The 26,061-nt window shown below is 33.6% G+C and overlaps 1 protein-coding gene across 1 annotated transcript; it reads right to left on the bottom strand.

Moving 5' to 3' along the window:
- On the bottom strand, positions 1–26,010 carry LOC145317673 (palmitoyl-protein thioesterase 1-like). The gene is made up of 10 exons (XM_080158833.1): positions 25,162–26,010; positions 24,615–24,693; positions 22,156–22,223; positions 21,425–21,518; positions 18,034–18,158; positions 5,792–5,904; positions 1,964–2,042; positions 995–1,090; positions 787–896; positions 1–427 (listed from the first exon to the last, which is right to left on the bottom strand). The coding sequence occupies exons 1-10, from the start codon at positions 25,217–25,219 to the stop codon at positions 335–337; spliced, it is 915 nt and encodes a 304-aa protein (XP_080014959.1). The 5' UTR covers positions 25,220–26,010; the 3' UTR covers positions 1–334.
- Between the last annotated feature and the right edge of the window lie 51 nt (positions 26,011–26,061).

Here is a 26,061-nt window from a genome sequence, read left to right on the forward strand (position 1 = left end):
TTTGTTTTAAGGAAAATGTTTATTGGTGTCAATCTATTTAAATATAATATTACATTTGAAACGATTATTTTGATGAATAAAGAAAACAATTTACAGTATGGCTTCGAAATTGATTAAAATCCGCTGGATCAGAACCGGTTCTCAGCTATATTGAAAAATTATATACAGCATCGTATTACAAACAATTTTCCATGAATTTTAAAAATAAAATAAAAAAAATCTTACAATTAAAACCAGTTACACATGCATTACTAAGAAAACTAGTTTTAATCTTTCATTTTGATATCCGTGGAAAGCTGACTGTAATACGATGCGATAAATAACTAAATTGATGTTAATGCAAGTAATTATCTATGATAAAATCAAGAGACTTTCTATCCAACTCCAGATGGTTCCCGTTAACCTCCATGAAGAAAAGCCTGTTGTTCTGAAAAATAATTTGAAGCTATTTATAGTGCCTATACAAAATGAGGTCATAAAGTACAAATGACCAATGATAGGCCAAATACACAGACTGAATTACCAATGGTCAATTACAATGTATATTTATCAGACACAATGCGCTGCTTCTGTGTGAACTGTGGATCAGGTCTGATATTTGCATTATTTTTTTTATCAGGTTTCCTTCCTTAAACCGTTAGAGATTTTGTTTTATAAGGCCCTGAAAACCTGATATAGTAGTTGGAAGCCTTTCAAAAAATTGATAAAATAAGATCCCTATCCATATAAAAAAGCATCACTAGTGTTGTTTCCGATAATTTAATTAGCGCACAAAATATTTTGTACCTGATCCAAATATTTAAGTCCAATCCAATCCTCAGTGTACAGAGTTGTCTCATTGAAGGAAACCATCTTAGAAGAATCTGCAGGCGAGAACCAATCAAACCATTCAGATCCTTTATTAAAAAACAAAATGACAACATCCAAAAATATCGAATCACTTCTGTTAAAAAGTAGGCATAAAATCATGAAAACTTATAAAAAAATGAAATACCTTTTGGGTCAACCATACTGTCCTTGCTAAATTTCACCAGCAAAAACTTTTCAATATTCATCAGATTTTGTTTGTATGATGTATTTTTGTCTGGACCTATGTAGAGAATATATAATTGCATGCAGGGATCTAAAGGGATAAGACAATGGCCAATAAATCGATGCTGATGCACAAAAATACCCATTTTGTAAATTACAATTAGTGGTTGAAACGTTTGGACACTCAACAAACCAATCAAATTTCAATAAAAGTCACCAAAGGTGATAAGAAAACTTTTTTATATAAATCTTTGGGGACCAGTGTAATAAACAGCCCATTGTCCCTTCCTTCCTGATTTGCATAAGAAAGAGATTAGGGTAATGACTGTATTATGATTTTACTGCAAATATACATTACATAGCTTATTGCAATGTCATAATTATCCAGAAAGAGAGAGAGGACAATAGGCTGTTTATTTTGCTAGTCTCCAAAGTTTTATAATTCGTTGGCTTAACAACTTTGGGTACTTTTATTAAAATTTGATTGGTAGAATGGTGGATAGCATTCAAAGATTTTTTTTGTATTTTCATGCTTATTAGGCTAGATTATGTTAAGTTAGGGTTAGAAAACGGCTACTGTAGGGGCTAGCATTTTTTTTTATTTAAAAAGTCCTTTAAAACTATTGCTAGAATCCGCAATCCATAATCCGAAAATAAAACAAGAATCCGCAATCCACGGATTAATCCGCTTTTATTTTGGGCGGATTTTTGTAAGAATCCGAATCCGGTCTAAAATTTGGGTGGATTGTCAACCCTAGTTTAGAGTGCCCTTAAAAAGTATAGTAACGTCATACAATACAAATGACCAATAATAGGCCAATACACAGACTAAATTACTAATAATAAGCTAGTATACATTACATTTTAATTTACCTGCAATGGTAGGCCAGTATGACGTCATTTTTAATAGGCAATATTAAAACCATCTTACCTTGATTATTGTATTTTGAAAGAAAAATAGACTTGTTTTCATATTCTTCCTCAGCCAATGGATCATGCCAGTACTGCGCCTGATAAAATTAATCAATTTTAAGTAGGTATTTTTATCTTAATCCTTACACAAAGCAGTAATGTTTTTGTTCGTCTAAAGATTACTGTATAGATTGAGTTTACAGATTTAGGGCGGCTTTTTGTAGGTCCCTCAGTGGTTTTAGACTATTTTATTTTAAGATTTAAGTCTTGGGATGGTTTTAGGCTATTTTTATCTTACTACAGATGCTAGGGGCGCAGCCACTAGTAATTACAACAAACAGGTAGTTTTTTTGTTTGTTTGTCCGTTAAAATATCGATGACAATGAGCCAAGGAGCGAAAAAAGTAACGGTTAAATAAAACATCAGCTAAATGTAATACCTACAGCCTGTACACAGATTTCTATACAGTAGCTTTGCTTCTTAATTTTTCATGTTTTACGTTATTATACATATTTAATTTTTTATTCAATATATGTAGGTATTTATTATTCAAATTTCATGATTTTTTAAAATCAGACATTAAAAAAAACTTATTAATAATAATGTATCATTTATGATCTCCCGTGATGTTTCACAGATGGATTTAAGGTAGAGTTTTAACAAGGATCACAAAATCCACAAGAGCTAAGCTTAATACTTGATCAAAGAGACGGACACACCCTATATGTAAGAATTTAAGATTTTTAGTGAAACTTTGAATTTTTTAATAAGCAAGGATGATTACAACCAATTATACCAAGCGAAGCTATTTGAATTAAAGATATTGTTGGATAAAACTTTGAGAGAGGTAATGAAAGAATAAAAGAGAAAATAAAAAAAACAGATAGGGAAACAGGAAGATAATTTTGATTAGGCCGACCAACAGACGGACACACGTACTACAAGAGTAGCTTAACTGCTAAAAAAAACTGCATGACAAGTGCAAGGATCTAAAGGGATAAGACATTGGCCGATAAATGTATGTACACCCCCAATGATGATACACAAAATTACTCCTTTTGTAGATTAAATTAGTAGGTGAATCCTCAATTTGATGAGCCAACAAATCAAAATTTACGTAAGTCCCCAAAGTTGTTAAGCCAACGAATAAGATTATTATAAAACTTTGGGGACTAGTGTAATAAACCGCCCATTGTCCCCTCTCTCTCTACACGTGACTGTGGAATGATATTTAAAAGAAGGAATCCATCCTGATATAATACTACTACTGCCTCCAGAAATTGCAGTATAATGCACTTTTATCCTATAAATGTGTACCTCAATGGACGTACAATATACGTGGATATTATGACAGGAGAAAAATTGTCGTCATTTCGGTTGCAATATCCCCTAGTATTCATTGGACGGGTGGGTCTTTTTTTCAGTAGAAGGAGAGGGATGGGGTATTTTAGCCTGCTAGAGTTCAATCTATCATAGAACATGAAAATCTGGTGTACTATCCAGGTAATAATAAATCCATTTGTAGCTCTGGCAAGGGTATTATTACAGCTGCACAACTCATTTTATTTATTATACTTCAGGATGCATCATTCTATCTCTCTCTACAGGGATATAAAGGGATAAGACAATAGCCGATATATTGATGTAAATCCCCAAAATTCCCTCTTCTGTAGATTACAATTAATGGTTGAAATGTTTAATAACTCAACTTACAAACCAACCAAATTCAGTAAAAGTCACCAAAGTTATTGAGCCAACGAATGAAAAAGCAATATTAAAAACTTTGGGGAATACTGAATTAAACAGCCCATTGTCCCCTTCTTTCCTGGTCTCTCTATATATACCAGAGAAGCGGGGATATAAAGTAATCAACAACCCCTTCATCCTTCCGATAATATTAAGCTACTAAATGGAGAATTAAACGCATATAAGGATTAAAATTAATCTTATTATATAAAAAAACTAAGCTTCTTTTGTCTGTTGCGAAGGATCTCGCTAACCACTGAACAGATATGGTTCTCCTTTATAGTAATGCTTCTGAAAGCTCCGGTGTTGGTTTATAACTACCCTTTCAAGAGAAATAGCTCCTACAAAAATTAATCCCCACCCCCTAAAAAAAAATAAACCCAAAAACTAAAATAGAAAGTGAATGGACGACTTCCCCCCTCCCCCCATTCTTTCAAAACTCCCAAGAGGCCTCTAGAGACGTGGCCGCTATTATAGATAGTTATATAGTTGTTTGTCTATTCCCTGGAAAATATCCCACACTTTTTACACCATTTATGTGCGCATATTAAACTTTATACTATCAAGCACAATATTAATTTATAATATAATAATGGATTTATTATTACTTGGATCTTACTCCAGATTTTCATGTTCTATAATAATAAAGTGAAATTGGACTAAAATAACGATCTCCCCCATCCCCTTACTTCCTACTGGATAAACGGCCAGACCAATTAATGCGAGCGGAAATTGCAACCTAAATTGAGGATTATTTTTCTCACTGTCATAATATCCACGTATATTCTACATCCATTAATACAATCTAAAATATATCCCCAGTTTAACTTTGAATCATTGTGTTACTGTTGACATAATATGTCAATGGTTTCTTTCGACAGTTTGATAATGAATAAGAATTTAAAATTATCAATTACAATACGGTCTAAGCGAACAAAAATCATATTCATTTAACAAATACCTACACGAGGTAAGTATTAACTGTGTATATTTAAAGCTATTTTTCATCTATACAAGGATGACAACATCCATAAAAGCGAAGTTCTAAAATCTGAAGGAAGGGCATACGAACAGTACTTAATAAGCCAAACATTAATTTTGAAGTCTAATTGAAATTGTGCAGAGAGTTGTAAAAAATTTAGTAAAAATTTAGTAAAATAAGACACAGTAAAAGGACAAAGGTACTTTTATTCATTTTTATGATTTGTTTATAGAGATGCCTCGCTTATAATATTGTACCTTATTGTCTAAAGAATCCTCATTTCAAAAATCAGAAGAATAATTATATCGTATAAAAATATGTTGTCAAAAAGCTTAATGATCAGCATGTTAAAATGGACGTACGGACTTTCGGTAACGATTATATAGTTGCTACGCTTTCTTAAGCGTACTTATCTGTTATAGGAATCACCCTCCAAATTTTGAAATCGATAGGACAATTCTAACATTCTAAATTAACTAAAAGAGCTAACCGTTACCGACGGAAAGGCTGACCCTAATGATAAAAAATCTTCAATTTTAAAAATTGATATAAATTACACTAAAGGAAAGGCAAAGAATTTATTTATTCATGAAACTCGAATAAGAAAATTTATAACATACTGCATATTAAAATTTAAATGTACTTTAAATTTAAAATTTGCAATAAGCCTTCTTATATGAAAATTTAATGGATGGAGGTGTAGGTAAGTAAATAAACAAATCAAAAAAAAAATAAAAAATTGGATGGCATCCAATCCAGGGAGGGAGGGGGGGGGGGGTACGTTTCCTTATTCGTTGGCTTAACAACTTTAGAGACTTTTAATGAATTTAGATTGGTTGCTTCTTTAAGTTGAGTGTTCAAACGCTTCAGCCACTAATCATAATCTACAGATTTTAGGTTAAGTAACATCCAACAGACAACCAACCCTTTGTTTGCAGGACCTTTGTTTGTGAAGTCCTAACTGCGACTGTTTTGGGCCAAGACATTCCCCGGCCCATACACTAACTATTTATGTTGCTTACCTGACAGCAGTAGGAACCGTTTTTAATGTATTTAGTTATGACGCAGAGCAGATGAGCTTCGTGTTGAGCCACGGTCCAAGGTTAATTTTAATATTACCTGAACAAGGATGTCCTGAACCCAAGAAGTATAAGCTCCATAGTTGAGAAGTCGTCTCATGTAATCACACAAGGTGTGGTCTTCACCAAGACAATGTGGTACACCGTACACGCCTAAATAACAAGAATTATAAAAAAAAACATTAAAGCCACGGTAATTATTTACTAAGTATATTTGCGATAACTTTTATTTAATAGATTCTTCCAATTTTTAACATTTACAAAACAGTCTGCTTTATTGCTTCAAGATCCATGTCAGATCTATATAGGAAATAAATGTCTATAAATGAGCTCAAGTTTTCCAAGGAATAAATGTCTATAACTCATAGTGCTCCAATAATCCTCATTAAACTCTCATTGACCAAAGCAATAAGACCTTTATTATATTTGTTTATGGAATGAATAAAGTTTTTCAATCCATGTTGATATTTTAATTACATTGAAGTATTTAATATTGATTTAATAAACAAAAAATATACGTTCATAACATAGAAAATCTAAGAAAACTCTGTTTTAAAAGAATTCGATTGTGGCGACACTTCCGTAGTGTTCAAATATTAAAACTAAATTTTTAATCATATTAACCCTTTGGTGATGGTAATGTAAATAAAAAATATAATTGAAGAAATCTTTTTAAAATCATTTAAAATATTAAATATTTACTTCTTCCTTTTAGATAGTAATGGCGAGGGAGGAAAATTGAAATTGATAAATAGATATGTACTTATAGAAAACTAGCCAATAGTGAGATAGTTATATCGAGCCAACTCTAGTTAAGAAATAAGAGCAAACACACTAGAGAGGGAGGGGACATTGAGCTGTTTAATACACTAGTCCCCAAAGTCTTAAATTAACATTTTCTTATTCGTTGGCTCAACAACCTTGGTGACCTTTATTGAATTTTGATTTGTTGGTTCATTAAGTTGAGTGACCAAAGGTTTCAACCACTAATGTATTGTAATCTACAGAGAGGGTAATTTTGTATATCATCATTGGGTATGTACATCTATTTATCGACCATTTTCTTATCCCTGCAATGCAAACAGACACTTTGTCTCGACAGTCAGAATAAAAAAAACGTTTTTTAAAAAGAACCCTTCCTTCCACCCTAATTTACTTAAACGAGAATAAAGTGTCAATAACCCCTTTATAGTACTGTAAATTTGCAGGACCCTATATATGCGGGGTTCATATAACCCTAACTTAACCTAATATGCATACAAATGCGACTTAAATTAAATATAAGATAAGTCTTTAGTCTTTAGTCTTTAGTCTACCCTCCAGCTATCAACATCTATGATAGCCACTGAGTAGACACTCTACCCTTTTAGACTCCCCCCAAGGATACCCCATCCCCCAGTCATCATACCCTCATCTACACACACTCGCAAGGCGCGCCATCTACCCTCTCCCCCCAGCTATCCTACCCCACCACACACACTCTCTAGGCGGGCTATCAGCTGACACAAGGTGCCGGTAATAAAGCCCTCTCATTGGAGGATATTATTTCCTGCCGACAGATAAGGAATCTGATTGGACCAGCGCACATTCATTCGGTCACATGACCTCAGGCTATTGGCTAATCTAGATTGATTAGTATAACCCGCGTGTTTTTACACTAGTTTTTATCTAACCACGCTCGAATATACATCTCAATTATATAAGTGTTGTTGCTTTACAAAATGTCAAAAAAATTGCTAACGCAGGATGCCTTAGCTCAAGTAAGGTCATTCTTACAAGATGACATAAAAGAAGCCATCAGTCAAGCGGTAACACAGAGCGTGCAAGCATATGAGAAACTTCAAAAGGTGAGCAACAACACTCTTAATAAAACTTTTTTATCTGAGATTCGTGGTCTGCGTGATTCTATTGAAATTTTGAATGTTAAACACCGCGATGAAATGAATGAACTTCGAGCGCTAATGGAAGGTGATGAACTTTCGTCGGAACAGCAAATTGCTGTACGTGTAGTGTCGTTAACAAAAAACTTTGAGAACTTTGTCGTTAACGCAAATGCGCGAGAAAAATGCCAATCCACGCTCAATGATTATGTTTTGTCCCAACTTGCTCACAGGGAGCAAAGGGACCGTCTTTGGAGTATTCGCGTAAACAATGTGCAGTGCCCATGGCTTGAAAAAACGCCGAAAAGCCGTGAAGTTTTCAACATTGTTATCAAGCCTGTCTTGCTTGAACAGGACCCTGACGCGAACGTTAACTACTCTAATACAATAGAGTACTCTCACCCTCTAAGCCAGAGGGTGAAAGGTCCAAGGAATTATATCTTCAGATTTTACTCTCGTCATATGCTTTTTCAGTTTATGATCAACAAGAAGAAGCATTTACAGCTGTTAGATAAGAAGGCAAGAGACAAGACAGGTTGGACCAGCGCCGCAGCAGTATCATTCGACGGTAAGAGTTATCTTAAATGCGCCCACGATCTTGCGGACACAAATAGAAGTCTGATGACCTACCTACATAGCGCAGGAATCGCATCTAGGACCAAAATGTCGGGTACAAGCGTCGCCTTCCAACCCAAAGATGGCCCCCCCAAATGGATAAAGGTGCAAAATCCCATGGCTCGAAGCCACATTGGGTTGATCTCTCCACTGCCTCCCATTCAGGAAATATTAAGCACTGATAATCTGATAGTTAAATTTATGCGTGAGAATGGCCAATCTAACCGTAACCTTTTCTTTCAAGGTTTCGAAGCAGAGATCAAGAGTTTGCTGCAGGACCTAAAGACCAACAAGCTGCGTGGAGTCCAGACAGAGCAGGACCATGAGGATCAACATTCTCCAGATCATAGTATCATTGCTGATGCTATTTCCACAGCCGAATTTCCTGCCATTGAGAATACTGGTGCCGCAGTTCCCGCCAAGACAGGTCCGGCCCCAGGTACTACACCAGGCTCTGCAACCACAGGTACTAATGCAGCATCATCCTCGGTATCGACAAGGTCAGCAGCTGCCAAGCCATGAGCAAAGCCATGAGCATTCCTCTATGGATATCGGGTCAAATCTAAACCTTGAAAAGGTTATCGTCATACTAGTAGTGTACATCTTGTACAGATTTCATTTAAATTGAGCAATTACTAGGTATTATTAGGTACATACCAATAATAAAGCTCAAGCTCAACTTATTACGCTTAGCCGTCTTTATAATATTATTAAAAGTACATATGTACTTATATCATGTGAGTTGTTATTATTATTATTATTATAATCTATATAATCTGTCAATAATCCAAAAATTCAAATGAAAAAGACTGATTAATGATAATCGTTGTGTAAACATAAACTGGTAATTGGTAATTAGTAAATAGCAAACTAACTTCTTTTTCTTAATTAACAAATTTCATCTAATTCTATTTAGTTTTAACTTATCTTACCGATTTGTTTCTTTTACCGATATTTTCTTACTGATTTTTTTCGTCGAATTATCATATTTAACGGATGTGGGTGGGGGGGGGGGGGGAAATAGTAGAGATTTTTTACCATGATCATTGTATATGTTATTATTTTAGTGGAACACCTGCACACCCTGCCTTAACCAAATAAAGGATAAACAAAAATTACCATGAAAACGGACAATGCAGCGTTCAAATAGGACCTAGAGACAAGTAGAATCCATTGAGCATAAAATCCTAGCTGTTCCTTCTTGCCAGATATTTCAATTTTAAGATTTAAAGTAAAAATCACTAAATTCGCCAAATATACAAGGAAATCTACTGTAAATACAGGAAGATAAGATACATTTTTTTTTGTAAATCATCCTTCTGAGACACTTTTTAATCAAATAAAATCTTAGTCATGTAAAATCAATGATGCAGTTGTGATTTGACTTGCATTTGGTTAACTTGTCTTTGTTTTTTTACTTGTTTTCTTAATCATCTCTAACATTAGGGCATACAATTCTTTACACAATGTGTAAACCAGTCAATAGGATGACACTGGAAGAACAATCTGGATATGTTATTGGTAGAGATGTGTACAGATGTTGGCTCAAAAGGGCAAAATATTTTCATTTTGTTGTCATAATGTGTCACCTATAAATAGGAGCCTTCCTTAGGATAAAGCTTTGCTTTGGTAAATCATATCCTGTCAAAATGTAATCCCTCATATAATGTGAAATATATACAAACAATATATAATAATAATAAGTCAACTATGAATATTGTTTTATTTCTTAGGATAGAGTTAGCATTCTATATATAAGATTATGGGTTCTGTTTAACCATATAGATATACTACACTGTTTGGTACAAACCCCTTTTCCTAGTCCTTGCTTACAGGGAAGCTTAGGATTTGGCACTATGTTTAGCAAGCTTGAGAACTTCAGTGAACTTGATGTAACAGACCAAAATGTATTGGCTTATATTCATCAACTATAAGGAGTTAATCTTCAAAATCTCTAATTGGTACCAAACAGTTAGAACAGGGAAATGGATTTTTGGATGTCTTGAGAACTAAGGTAATCCCTCTCCTCCATCTATAGTTATGATCATATTGCCACTCAGCACAGACCTTAGGTTCCACCAAGGCAGCAAGTTTTTATTAAGTATAAAGCTATACAACTTCTTAAAGCAGAAGAGTCCATGATAGAAGAAACAATAACTTGAAGGAAACCTTATTGCATCAGAGTAGTACACATACTTTAATTAATAAGGAGCAAATGTACATTTGGTACAATAATAAATAGTCTTCCATTATCTTTAAAAATATTAATTTAGAAAAGCTTATAAAAGAAACAGATTGATTTAAAATTATTACTAAGTTGATTTATATTATAGAAATACTTCAAAACACAATATTAAATATATGAAGCCTGGATAATCATACAGTCAAGGAACCAAATAACATGTATAATCATTTCTTAGACCACTAGATATAGTATATCTAGATGGTTCAACTGGACCCAGTCAAACTTTTTTTTTAAATTCCAGCCTACAAACACTTTTGTTTTTTATTTGTTATATACAATCCATTAAAATAATAAAATATTTCTACAAAATGATTTATAGAAAGCTAACTTTATCCTAAGAAATACAACTATTCATAGGTGACTTACTATATGTTTTATCTTATGTTTCACATTATATGAGAGAATACTTTTTTACAAGATGTGATTTACTCAAGCAAAGCTTTAACCTAGTGAATGCATTTATTTATAGGTGACTTATTATGCAAACAAAAAGGAAACATTTTGGCTTTTGCTCTTTTGAGCCAAAATCTGTATACATCTTACCAATAACATAGCCAGATTGTTCTTCCCGTGTCATCCTATTGGCTGATTTACAGAGGGTGTCTCTAGACATCTCTATTCTTAGTGAATACACATGGTGAAGAGAGTTCGTTGTCCTAATGTTTGAGATGATTAAGAAAAAAATTTAATCACAAAGACAAGTTAACCAGATTCAAGTCAAATCACAACTGTTTTATTGATTTTACACTACTAAGATTTTATTTGATATAAAAAGTGTCTCAGAAGCATGATTTACAAAAAAAAGTATCTAATCTTTCTGTATTAAAAGTAGATTGCCTTTTATATTTGGCAAATTTAGTGATTTTCACCTTAAATCTTAAAATTGAAATATCTGGCAAGAAGGAACAGCTAGGATTTTATGCTCAATGGATTCTACTTGTCTCTAGGTCCTATTTGAACGCTGCATTGTCCGTTTACATGGTAATTTTTGTTTATCCTTTATTTGGTTAAGGCAGGGTGTGCCTGCCGATAACTTCTGCCTGCATAGCTGAACCGGAAGCAGAACCTGCGTCTCCAGATCCATGGCCTCCAGACACATCCTTAGACAGCTGGTTCTAGTCAGGTAGATGATATTTTGTGTCTGAATGAGAATGTGAACTTTGATATCACTAGCGTTCTCTACGACGATACGTTTAGAGAATACTTGAGTGAATATAACATTAAGTGTGACTATATAGACATAGATTCTCTTTTTAATAAATTTAAAAATACCAATGAGCAACTTTTTAAAATTTTTTCCATTAATATTCAAAGTCTCAATAGTAAAATCCAGCAGTTAAGAAACCTAATTGAAACGGCTTCCCTGGAGGGAGTGGGTCCCTCGGTCATTGCCGTCCAGGAGTCCTGGTTGTCACAGGACTCGAACACAGATAGTTTAAGTTTAATAAATTACAACTTTATCTCCACCCCCCGACCAGAAGGGAGGGGCGGGGGAGTAGGGCTGTTTATTCATAGCAAATATCAAACAAAAATTTTATTCTCAAATTTTTTTGTGCCGCATATTTTTGAAACTATGTGTGTTAAAGTCACATTAGGGAGTTTTAAAGCATTGATAGTTAACGTTTATAGACCTCCACACAGAAACCCTGAAGACCTTGAATCATTTTTAAACATACTTGGTGACTTTTTAGATGTGATTGATGATAGCAACCTCCCTGTATTCATTGTAGGAGATTTCAACTTAAATCTCTTCACAACTTATGACGTCTTGGGTCCTGCATCTCGTTTTTTTAATTTAATGGTAAGTAATGGGTATCTATCCTTAACATTAAGAGCAACTAGAGTACACAATTTTTCGTACTCATTGATTGATTCAATTTTTTGTAAGGATTTCCTGGACAATTTTGTTGACTCAAATGTAATTGTTACTGACCTATCAGACCATTTTGTATTGTCAAGTTCCTTTTCACATACTATTCCAAAACCCCCAAAAAGACCACAATATTTTGAAAAAAGATTTTTGGAAGAAGTAAATATTGATAACCTCAATCATGAACTATCAATACAAAATTGGGATGAGGTCTTAGGTACAGAAGATGTTGATTTAGCCTATGCGAAATTTTTTTCAATTTTTTTTAATCTTTACAACTCTTGTTGTCCCAAAGAAAAAATTCGCAATAATCGTAGGACTATGCCGCAGTCGCCGTGGATGACTCAACATCTTCTGCTGTGCAATAGATTTAGGGATAAGTTGTACAGGAAATCTTTAAGTTATCCTACTGAAGAAAATAAGGATAGGTACTCAACTTACCGTAATAATTACCAGAGAACTTGCAGGGAGAGAAAGAGAATATACTATCAATCTGAGCTTGAAAAAGCGGGCAGTGATGGCCGCAAGGTATGGCAGGTATTAAGGGAGGTAATGGGTAAATCCAAATATTCAAGTGATCTTGAATATTTGGAAATTAATGGAGCAAAAATTGAGAACAAAAAAGAAATAGCCAATGCTTTTAATTCCCATTTTGCAAAATTGGGTGAGAACCTCACCCCTGAAATCCTCCAAACATCAAAAGATTTTAGGGATTATTTACCCCCCCCCCCCATCAATGATAGTATATTCATTCCTCCCCTGGATGAACTCCAGGTATTTAACATAATAACGAGCTGCAGGCCCAAGACGGCCAAGGATGTGAACGACGTGAGTTGCAAGCTCTTAATTCAATGTGCCGCAAACTTGTTGCGGCCGTTGACGCACATATATAACCTCAGTTTTTCACAAGGAATTTTTCCCTCAGGGATGAAAGTGAGCAAAAATGTAGTAGTTTATAAATCAGGACCGTTGAGCAGCTTAGATAGCTGGAGGGGGGTTTCTATCATCAACACATTCTCGAAGCCACTCGAGAAGATCATGAATAAAGCACTGTATGAATTTTTAGATGAAAGATCCTTTTTCTCCACACGGCAATTCGGATTCCACCCTGGACTCTCCACGGCACATAATGTTCTTGATCTTGTCAATCGTATCACGGCAGCACTTTCTGAAAAGAAAGTGTGCGCCGGGATACTGATTGATATCAAGAAGTGTTTCGATCTTGTTGATCGAAACATCTTGTTGAAGAAACTGGAACATTATGGCTGCCGTGGAGTGGTCCTAAGGTGGTTCGAAAGCTACTTTGAAGGACGGTCACAGCAGGTTGCATTTGGGGGAGAATTTTCTGATGTCCTATCCATCCTTATCGGGGTTCTCCAGGGAAGTACACTCGGTGTACTTCTCTTTCTTATTGTAGTTAATGATCTAGATTCTGCCACTAGAGACGCATTATTGTCTCTTTTTGCAGATGACACATTTGTCCTTTTAACAGCTGACAACATTAGGGATCTGTTTATTAAGATTGGAAATACTCTTCCTCGAATTACCGAATGGTACAACAGCAATGATCTTATCATAAATAGTAAAAAAACCAAGGTCGTTTTATTTCAATCACCAAGACAAAACTTCACGGAAGAGGAAAAAGATCTTATAAAACAGTTTCCAGTTTTTATTAATTCCAATCATGAAGGAGAAAACCTTCCAGAAAAAATCCAGAAGCTAGATCATATAACTTTTTCAAATAGTAACCCTGGGGAACAGGCCGCAAGGCACTTGGGTATTCAGATTGATGAAAAATTGTCCTTCAAAATTCATTTTAATTTAATGCACAAAAGAATTTAAAAGTCGTATACTCATTACGTCAAATGCGCCATATACTTGACTCGCAACATCTTAAATTGCTCTATTTTGCCTACATAAAGTCTGTTCTTAACTACTGTCTAATTGTATTCACTGCTGTTCCAAACATCTTATTGGAGCCAATCTTAAAGCTCCAAAAGGAATGCTGCCGTTTAATAGCAAAAAAACCACGCCGTTTTCCATCAAATATTTTATTTAAACAGTTGGAAATTTTACCAATCAGGAAACAAATGGAATACGAAGTGTTTTTATTTATGTACAAATATAAAAACAATCTGCAGCCAAGAGTATTTGATGGTGTTTGGAACACACGTGATACAATTCACGATTATGAAACCAGATTTAGAAACAATTTTATAGTAGATCAAGCAAATAGAAATTTTATTTTTAATTCACCATTACATTTTTTTCCAAGACTTTGGAATACATTACCTGAAAATCTAAAAACTATACCTACATTCCTGGAATTTAAACGAAAAGCTTTTTATTTTGTATTAAACTCAATATAATGGTTTCATTTTAACTTTTAATTTCTCAATAGATTTTATTCGCACACTTTATGCAGGCAACAATATATCATAACATCATATTCATAATCATAATCACCAGAGCAGTTTAAGTTGTGATTCAAGTACGGATTTTCTACAAAGATTCCCTTTTGGAATCTTTATCCATATCCTATTTAAAATGAGTATACGGCTACAAGGTTCTTTAGTACATCTCAAATTTCACGCATCAATCTTGACATACTTAATTATGGCATTGGATTTTTCTGTCCTAAATTTTAACCTAAATTTTGATGCCTTCAAGCAACGTTTTTTTTTTTTTTTTTTTTCTTTCATTCATGAAGGTTTATACATTGTTCTTGCGCATGGTCTTCTCGGGGACTTAGGGATACATCAGAATTTAACAAGGGTTACGGGGAACGTTAAATATAAATGATAAATAACTGTGAATACTACCTAGGACTTAAATACATATAGAAATTCTCTTCCTCAATACAAATCTTTTCTCGAGCACCAAATTTTTAATTTTAATCATATTTATCTTATTTTTTTGGCAATTTAACTTAATATTAAATTTATTTTAGACTACTTTGTCCAGGTCAGTACAGCAGGGAGCTCCTGGAGGGCGTACATTGTGTCCCTCAAGTCCGACCTAAGTACCTACATCCCCGTCGTCAGGACGTCGTTGCAAAATAGATTTCTTACTAGATGTTAACCCCTGTAATTAAATTCATTCAACAAAATTCTTTATAAACTCACTTTTTTTCTTTTTCTTACATTACAGTTTTTGGCAATTTTTTCCTTTCAATCCTTTTAAATTATTATTAATTTTCGCAAAAAACTTTTAACTTTTAATTTTAACAATCTTTCACTTTTTCTCAAACATCTACTTAATAAATTACTTTAACGGGGGAGCGCATCTAGAAACCTGCTGAGATTCTCATATTTTATTTAATATTCCAATTTTAATTAATATTCTTAAACTTAAAAAATTCTTTTTTTCCAAATTCTCTTCCTTTTCTTTTTCTTTTACTTTTTTCTTTCTTACTATATTAAGTCACACGGAATGTCTATATGTCACGATTAGGTTCATATTCCCATATCAGCGCAAAATTTCTCTATCTGTCTAATCGCTAGCCGGTCAATTCGTTGACCGGTCACGTACTAACATTGCTGTAAAGGTTGACATATGGAGGGTATGGAGAAGGAGGTGCAGGCAAAGCTGAAGTGAAGGCGAGCTCGCAGATGGTAAAGCGGTGGAACCACAGGCGGATAACTTTCTGATCCGCATTTATTTGGCGGTTACCGGCCGGCTAAAGTGGTACCGACACCAACCACAGTCCAGCCCGAAGTAGGCTCAGCCACACCTGGGCCGCCAAGAGAAATCACCTAGTTTATCAAAATCCGCAATTATGTTTACCAGTAATAATAAAAACATATAATTATTATCGATATATAATATGAAATATTAACATGTAATTTCAATATAATAATTAATTGTCTATGTGATTTACTCATAACAGGATTGAAGAGTTATTGAATAAAAGTTCTATTATTATTATTATCATTATTATAATGCATTACGAATTCTATATATAGAATAGCTACGCTTATACCAAAGATAAAAGGTAACAAGGAAAAAAATGCAACAAAAGAATCATGGCTACTTTAATTAAATTGGATAGGGCAGGATTGTAGCTAGTAGGAAATAAGGTTTAAAAGATTAAAATAAGGCGATAAAGTGCAAAGAATGGGTACAGCAACAGGGATCTAAAGGGATAAGACAATGGCAGATAAATTGATATATATCCTCAATGTTGATACACAAAATAACCCCTTCAGTAAATTAGAATTAGTCGTTAAAACGTTTGAACACTCAACCAATCAAAATTCACTTAAGACCCTTAAGTTGTTAAGCTAACAAACAAAAAAACGTTATTATAAAAATATGGGGACTAGTGTAATATACAGTTCATAGTCCCCCCTCTCTCTCTCTGGTAAAGCAAGGAATGTTTGCACTGCAAATATTTCTTTTTATGAAGCTTGCCAATTATTTTCATAATATTTTGCATCAGTTTTATTTACAATTGTTGCAAATATTATCAGTACAAAAATGAAATAGCGTAAGATGACTAAATTTATAGACAACAGCCACAAATAAAATATTTTCAAATCTTTAACGTAAGGGGACAATATTTTATTAAATACCTAGATAATTTAATCATTTGAAACTTCATGCAAAAAAAACAGATGATTTTTAATGGAGTTATTCAGGATGGGAGGAGACAATGGGCTGTTTAATAATAATGATTTCTTATTCGTTGACTTAATAACTTTGGGGACTTTTATTAAATTTCGGTTGCTTGGTTCATAGTAGAGGGTCCAAACGTTTCAACCACTAACGTAATCTACAGAAGGGGTAATTTTGAGTTTGAATTAGTGGAGATGTAAATCAATTTATCAGTCATTGTCTTATGATCTTATCCCTGTAAATCCCTTACAAAAATAGGCACTCAGTTTAGAAGCCTAATCTTTAATAAACATTCGGTTTTTTTTACAAAACAAAAGCAGTAATCGACATCTTTCACATTAAATAAAACTATTTTAAAAGCATATGATTGCAAGTTGAATATTCCCCCCCAAATTGGCTTGTGCAAAGAAATGAGACAAGAAAGGGAAGGAGGGCGGCATAAAAGCATATTTGTGAATTTAAGCATAATCTGTTGGAATTAAATGTATGCAGATATACAATAAATACACATGTCATCTTCATATTATAACACACTGGTCTTAATTGGACAAAAAAAACATTTTAATTTTTAACTTGCAGACATTGAACAAAAAGTCTTCGGACTTCAATTTTTGAACAATTTAGTTCGAACATATTTATTTTTCATGTAAAGGGATTATTATTGTGTTGATGACCTTTTAGGGGGGGGCTAGATGATGCTTCGAGTACAAGTCCTCTTCCAAGCCACTTTGAACAAGCTTGGCTTTTTTGAATTGCAGTGTAACATGCACAATCGCCCAGGGTATTAAATAAGGTAACACCCATTAGACAACCAACTCCTTTGTCTGAGAAGTCCTAACTGTGCATGGTAATGAGTTACTCCTATTTATGGGCCATTGAAATCTCCCTACTGTAACTATTTATGTCGCACACTTGACATACAGGAACAGGAACCATTTCTAACGTCTTTACTAACGTCATTACTAAGATTCGAACCCATCCCCCCCCCAAAAAAAAAACGAGCGGATGCGCTAAGTGTTTAGCCAGGGTCGGGGGTTAAAAGGTACTAAGCTAACCTTGTTGTGGTCCGCCGATAGAAACGAGACTTCTGACAGTAACCTCGTCCCCACATTCTTGAACCATGCCTCGGATAAACAAACCTCCCTGGGAGAACCCTACTGCATGGAAACCATTTCCTAACCTGATAAAATATTCTAAATTATTAGAAGCTCTTTAGAGTGACTATAAAAAATGGCGTTATAAAAATTACCAATAATAGGCCAGTATAATTGACCACTTGAAGGTCAGTATAACGTCATTTTTTATAGGCACTATAGAAAGCTTCCTAAAATAGCTTTCTGAAAAACCCTTTTCTTTGAAATACAATCGATATCTGTTTCTTGTAAATAGCCAAAAAGATCTTTTATAGAAATAGGTATATAATTTCGTTAGAAGAATAACCACTTTTTGCTCATTGTATAGGATTGAGTTTATCGTAAAATCAATCTGAGCCACAATTATACCGGGATTAACTATGTTATGCTTCATATTATACCTAAAGAAAGGGTTCAAAGTGTTTTAATTCTGAATTACGAAGGATGGCAGCACAAAGTTATAAATCATAGGGTTGCTACGCTTACTAAATCGTACTTAACGGTTATAGGAATCATCATGCAAAGTTTGGAATCGATAGGATGTCTAAATTAACGAAAAGAGCTAACCGTTCCGGAAGGACCGACCCTTATTATAGAAAAGCTTTGCTTTTTAAAATAATGGAACATAATATCCAAGCAATGTTGATGTTTAATTGTAAAAAAATCAATTGTCCTGTCTGCAAAGTTTGGTGTGTGGGGAATAAAAAGTATTTGATGCAGGTTTTACAATTAAGGAAAACAAAAAGAGTTGAGGAGGAAAGAAACAGGTGGGAAACTTTACTATACATAGTTTATATCAAGTTAGGCTCTACCAGGGAGGGAGGGGGCATAGTGCTGTTTATTACACTAGTCCCCAAAGTTTTATATTAACGTTTTCTTATTCGTTGGCTCAAAAACATTAATTACAATTAGATTAGTTGGTTCATTAAGTTGCGTGTCCAAACGTTTTAACCACTAATAGTAATATACAGAAGTTCTTATTTTGTGTATAATCATTGGGAATGTTTTCCTGAAGATTCCTGATACAATATACATACAAAAATCTTTAATTCCAAGTAATTGAATGTGTGTATGTGTATTGAATAATACTAGTCGCCCTCCCCTAGACTCAAGGAGACGAGGAGGGAAGACAAAGTTATTAAACGATAATATAAAACTTTGAGGACTAGTGAAATAAATTCCTCTTTTTATAATAAAAAATGAAGATGAGTAAATAGGTAAGCCTTTTTCCTTGTTTACGATGAATATTACCGAGCCAAGTGTCAGACATTTTTAATACACTTTCAGACATTGGTTTCATCTCCTAGTCCAAAAGAAAAGTTGTTGATCCATTTGAAGCTAAAGACCAAATTTATGAATATGATACCTATAGTTTTAGGTAATATAATGGATTTTATTATTATTATAATTTTGATCTTACACCAGATTTTCATGTTCTCTGGTAAAGTGAACAGTGTAATGGGCTTAAAAAGGATCTCCACCATCTCCTCACTTCATATTGGATGAATGGCACGACCAATAATCGATAGGGGAAATAGCAACCTAAATTACAACAATTCCGCTGTCCTAATATCCACGTATATTCTACATCCATTGTTAATATTTGATGGAACTTTCCTGTTGATAGCATTACATGTATAAAAACAATATTTGTTCTCAAGTTAACTAACCGAACATTTTCTTTGATGTTTTGTTATGTGTCGAGGTAAATGAATAGAAAACATGCAACAAACAAATATGTACCTTCACATAACCACAACACTGACTTTGATCAGGGATATAAAGGGATATGACAAAGGCTGATAAATTGATGTACATCCCCAATAATGACACACAAAATTACCCCTTTTGTAGATTAAAATTAGAGTTTAAAACGTTTGAACACTTAACTTCATAAACCAACCAATCAAAATTGAGTAAAAAATTCTAAAGTTGTTAGGAAAAACCAACAAGAAAACGTTATTGTAAAACTTTGGGGACTAGTGTAATTAACAGCCCATTGTCAGCTCTCTTTCCATGGTGACTTTACTGTCAAAGCGAAACTTTTCCCCATCTATTGACCGTACATCATGCATGTTGTGTTGGTCAGTTTTAGTCTCAAATTGATGATATTGAAATCTGCATGAAGAAGGTCTCACACTTTGTATGAAGTTTACCTAATCAGTAGGTAACGCATAATTTAAGCAGCATTTTCAATTAATATAAGTTTATATAGAGAAGTGTTTTAAAGATATCCAGTTTTAATGTACTTCATACTTGAAATGCTGATTCCTTGGACGATTATTAATTTGTTAGGCATTTTAACAATAAAGCTGATCTAAAAAGTGAAATATTTGTTTATTATTTTTAAATTTATATGTATAGTTAAATACCTTAAGTTTTATTTATAATAACTTTTTTTTGACACGCTAATGTGACTACCTACCCTAAAAGCTCTTATTTTTTTCAGAAAAAAAGTAATCAAAAAAGTGCGTAATCAGCAAGTATGTGTTTTTTGTGTAATAAGAATGTTTAACAAACTGAGAGCGAAAATTCTAACATAAACATTTTGGTATCAAGGCCACATTACAGGTCTTGTCTGTTAGTCTTTCAGTCCGTGAATCAGTATATTTGATCCAAATTTTACTATACATTTCATTAAACAGAAAATCGTACCGAGTTACACTATAGAAGACAAATAGGCCAGAAGGGTAGGGGACATGTGCTGTTTATTACACTAGACCCCAAAGATTTATAATAACGTTTTCTTATTTGTTGGCATAACAACTTTGTGAACTTTAGTGAATTTTGTAGGTTTGTTAATTAAGTTGAGTGTTCAAATGTTTTAACTACTAATTCTAATCTTCAGAAGGAGTAATCATCATTAGTGGTGTACATCAATATATCGACAATTGTCTTATCCCTTTAGATCCCTGCAAATAGGCACTAAACACATTATCAGTTTTATTCGCCTAGAAAGGTTTTGTGATTTTTATTATATCCTTTTATAAAAGTAAAAGGATCTTTGTGAGTATGTGTGTACAAAAGGATGTCCATATTCGCTGTACCGATATGGTTCTTCTTTACAATGTAGGTTCTCATAGGTCCAGGGAAAGATTATAACTACTTTGGGGGAGGGTATCACCAGCCTCCCCAGAGAAATAGCCCCTAGAAAAAATTAACCAACCTTCCCTTCAAAAAAAATTGTAATTAAAAAAAGGCGGGGAGGGTATACTTTTACCTTCCCCCCGCCCCCCCCCCCCCACCTTAAGTACCCCATAATCCTATATCCGCTAGTCCTCTATTAGGTATTTCACAAAAAAATTAAACAAACCTGGAATCATTTTTAACAATCTGGCATGCCAGCTGGATCTGATCTGGAACCTGCATCACAAATCCATTTTCTGTGTCTTGTATTACGTTGTCACCTTGTAAAAAAGTTAATAAAATATTTTCATTTATGTACCTAAGGGTATTTTTTCCTGAAAGTTGTGTGCTAGGGTTTACTCAAATGCTTTTATTAAGTCAAACTGTTCTTAATTTTGACCATTTCTTTTAAATACATTTGGTCAAAGTTGAGAGCGTCATTGTAGTGACTTATTTTGGGACACCTATCATACTCGGCGAGGTAATAATGAGGAGGTTCAAATAATAATGTGCTTGAACGTGAAGCTTCAGTTGGCCCTAGTTGCATACAAAAGTATCTCAGCCTACTCCATGACGACTTGGGTCCAAACCATAAGAAACTAAGGCTAATCAATCAATCAATCAGATAATTGGGCAAGGTTCATAATATATTATTTTCGCTCTTCTTTCTTACTCTCAGTTATTGTGAAGACTCGGCAGCCGCGTGTAAGCCTCATTGAAATCGTGATATTATAACTTTTAAAATAGGCTGGATGTGTAAACCTGTTCCTAAACAGACAATCCATCTTTTCCATTTTTTTTGTCACACGGGCGGGTTTTAATTTGAGGCTTGTGCGCGGCTGCCGAGCCCTAGTTGTAACCCTTTACTAAGGTTAGGTGTATTGATATTAATAATTCCTGTGTGTAATATAATATTACCTATCATTAGACTGAGAACATATACACCTGGGAGCCGAGACTCTAAATACCTCTTCACTGAGCCCATACTAGTACATAGATACATGCATCATTCATATTCACATTTAAGCCAGGGAGGTAAGGGACAATGGTTGTTTATTACACTATACCTCAAATTTGTTAAGTTTTCTTATTCGTTGGCTTTACAACTTTGGGGACTTAAATTTCAATAGTCAATAGTCCTAGCGCTTCAACCACTTATTGTGATCTACAAAAGGGGTAATATTGTGTATCATCATTGGGAATGTACATCAATTTATAGGCCATTGTCTTATCCCTTTAGATCCCTGCATTATCCTACTCCTTTAATAGAAGTTCTCAAAGAAAATAGAATACATTTGAAAAGGGGTGGGTGGGGAATGATTTATCATTCATTGTCCTATACCTGTATCGCATCAAATATACACTTAATATTCAAAGTTTGGCATTTAAAAGCATGACAGTGTCCTTGTGCAGATATGCCACTAAGTATGGACATTTTTATAAGCGAAGATTTTCTATAATTAGGGTCGGTTTGTCCATATACGTCCAGGGGGGGGGGGGTAATGGGGTGATTACCCACCTCAAACGAATTTGGGGTGCCGTAGGCACCCCCAAATTTTTTTTCATTTTACCCCCCCCCCCATTTAAAATTTACCCCTTCCCTTCCCATACATTTAGAAGGGGGTATTTACCCCCCCTAAACAATTTTGGGGGGGTAAATAACCCCCCCAAAATAAAAAATCTCTTAGCGCATTTTTAATACTAAATATTTAATAAAATTTAAATTACCCCCCCCAAAAAAAATTTTACCCCGGGGGTAAATTTTTTGGGGGGGTAAACAAAATTTTTGCATGTTAGAATTGTCCTATCGATTTTAAATTTTGCATGATGATTCCTTTAGTAGTTAGGTACGATTTTGAAAGCGCAGCAACTCTATAATCATTACCAAAATGTCCGTACGTCCATTTTAAACATGTTGATTTTTTACTTTTTTTAACAACAAATTTTTATGTGATCTAATCATCGGATTGATCTGATTTTTGGTATATTGATTCCTGGGACAACTATAATGTAATAAGCGATGCAACTCTATAATCAAGCCCTGAAAATGTAAGTATGTCCAGAAACATTATCATGTATCAAGCAGTTTTTCAACAACTTTACTTACAATTTTGCTTTGACTCTTATACATTTATATTATGATTAATCAGTTCTGACACTATACAAGTGTTAATGTCCGTTTGTCCTACCATTTCAGTGCTTCGCTTTTATGGATGTTGTCATCCTTGTTCCATATTTAAATTGTGATATTGTGTGGATTAATTCAAAACCGATTTGAATTTATTAGATCAATAAATACATTTATTTACCTAATTGGTTTATCCTAATATATAAAGTGGTAAGGTTTTTTTGTTTGAAGCTTAAGATCTCAAAAACTACTGAACCGATTTAGTTCTCCTTTAAAGGTAAGCTTCATACAGGTCCTGCAATGGTTTTAGGCTATTTTATTTTTAGATTTAGGTCTAGGGATAGTTTTAGGATATTTTTCTATCCCCTTTCTGTACCTTTGAATACAAAGACCCTAGTTGTAGCAGCTAATTTAAGTACAATGTAATATAAAAAAATAATTTTCAGGCAATAAAAATCTATTAAAGCCAAAAGTAAATTAACCGCGCAAGTTAACAGTATTCAACTCAAATCCCAACCAGTTACACATATATTTTATTTACTATATGCTTACTTATTTATATACTTGAAGAATGGTCCAAGTACATAAGTAATAATAGATGTATTTTTTAGTAGCGAAGCTACTCTATAATTTGAAATGACCGTCTGAAGAGTTTTGGGGGAAATGTGATTTTCTCAATTTTAAGGTATTAAATAAGTTCACATTCTACTTGTTACTCCAAATTTAATTAAGATTTGCTTATTGCTTGGGTTGCTAGATTGATTCCTATATTTTCATGTAATTATAAATCAAAAGGTTTTGTGGTTTATTTTATCAATTTTAATGTTTTTTTTCTAGGACACTGTTTTATAGCTCATTTTTCCGGGTGTACGTCCATATTTCTTGAGCTTCGCTTCCTATGGATTTTGTCCTCCTTGTTTAGCTCGCATTATTCTTTTGCATTCAACATATGCCTATTAATGTCAGGTTCGATGGATAGGTAAATTAAAGATAAAAAATTACGCTGAAACAATGACGCCCGAGAATATTTTTAGTATAAAATGTCAAACTGATTTGTAAAAACTAAGGGTTTTGAACTAAAGCGTGAAACTTTTAAAGGTTTTGATGGGGCTAAAACCCCCAAATAAACTTTCCTTCAAAGTGCCTAGAGAGCACAGAACCACGAACTTCTCCCCCACCAAATTTTGAAGAAAAAAAATAAAAGTAAGGAGGTGGGAATTCGAAAGAGGTATTTGTATCATCAAAATACCTGAAGGGATTGCAGCAGGAATCCCCCATTCCATGCCATAGCACAATAGGAGTTGGTTCTGTTGAGGAGAGTATCTTTCCTAAAATAGTTACTTTATCGCATCATTTAATTTTAGACAGGGGCCGAAGGCTTGGCTAACAAAACCGGTATTAATCTTATGATTTTACTTTAATTTTGGTGTAAAGTTTTCTGTAATACGATGATAAATATGATTTTTCAGTATGGCTCAGAACCAGTTCTAACTCAGCGGAACACAATATTTTTCGAAGCCATACTAAAAAATAATTTATATTATTTCATCCATTATTTTACAATAAGAATCTTTTTTCGAATGAAAGGTCAGGTGGTTTGTCATGCATTCACGTAGTGAATGACTTAAGACATACATCCTGTTACTTTTTTACTAGGATTAAAAACTTAAGGTAAATTTATTTAAGAGATAAATGTCTACGTTTCATCTTAAATGTGATAATATTGTTCTAACGTGGGTATGATGTAACATCCATAGTAGTGGCAACGACTGCTTATTTAATAATTTTATGTTTACCTTTAACTGGGGCCACCGAAAAAGCAACAAAAGATGCTAAAAGACATTTTAATAACATTTTGAACAAGTGCCTTTTATCGAGAAAAGTATTCAATATCTAAATACAATTATTCATATTTTATTCATTCACTATAACTTAGATTTAAACAAATACAAATACAAACAAATTGATTAAAACTACATTTAATTATAAAATTTACCACTAATAACCAAAATACAAGTTAGTTGATTTTATCTGTAATTTACAGGGAAAATTTTTTTTAAATTAAAAACTTACCTACAGAATTTTTATTTCTATAGATTTAACAAAACAAGGATGACAACATAAAGTTCTGAAATGGTAGGACAAACGAACATTCACACTTGAAGAGTGTCTGAACTGAATAAGCAAAATATGAATGTATAAGTTGAAACAAAATTGTTGCAACACTGCTAAAATACAGGATTTATTTTAAGGATTTAATTACATTTTTAGGACTTGGTTATAGGCATGCTTAGCTTATAACATTGTAGCTTGTTGTAATAGGAATCAGTATTTTAAAATATATTAATAGATAATTATATCACATAAAAAATTGTTGTCAAAAAAGACGTTCGGACATTCTGGTAACGATTAGAGCTGTTAAATCGTACCTTACTCTTATAGGAATCATCAAGCATAGTTTTAAATCAAAAGGACAATTCTAACATGTCTAAATTAGCGAAAAGAGCTACCTTTTCCGGACGAACCGCCCCTAATTATATGAAAAGCTTCGCTTTAATATAAAGTATATGATCACAGCAATGATATGAATCAAGAACTGTTTTGGGTTATCAATTTATCTTATTTGTTTGCTGTCAAACTTGTTTCATTAATCGGACACAATCATATATCTTCTTATATGTTCTAGACTATACATT

This window comes from Acartia tonsa, chromosome 4, assembly GCF_053477335.1.
Source record: "Acartia tonsa isolate MP-2025a chromosome 4, ASM5347733v1, whole genome shotgun sequence".
Classification (NCBI taxonomy): Eukaryota; Metazoa; Arthropoda; class Copepoda; order Calanoida; family Acartiidae; genus Acartia; species Acartia tonsa.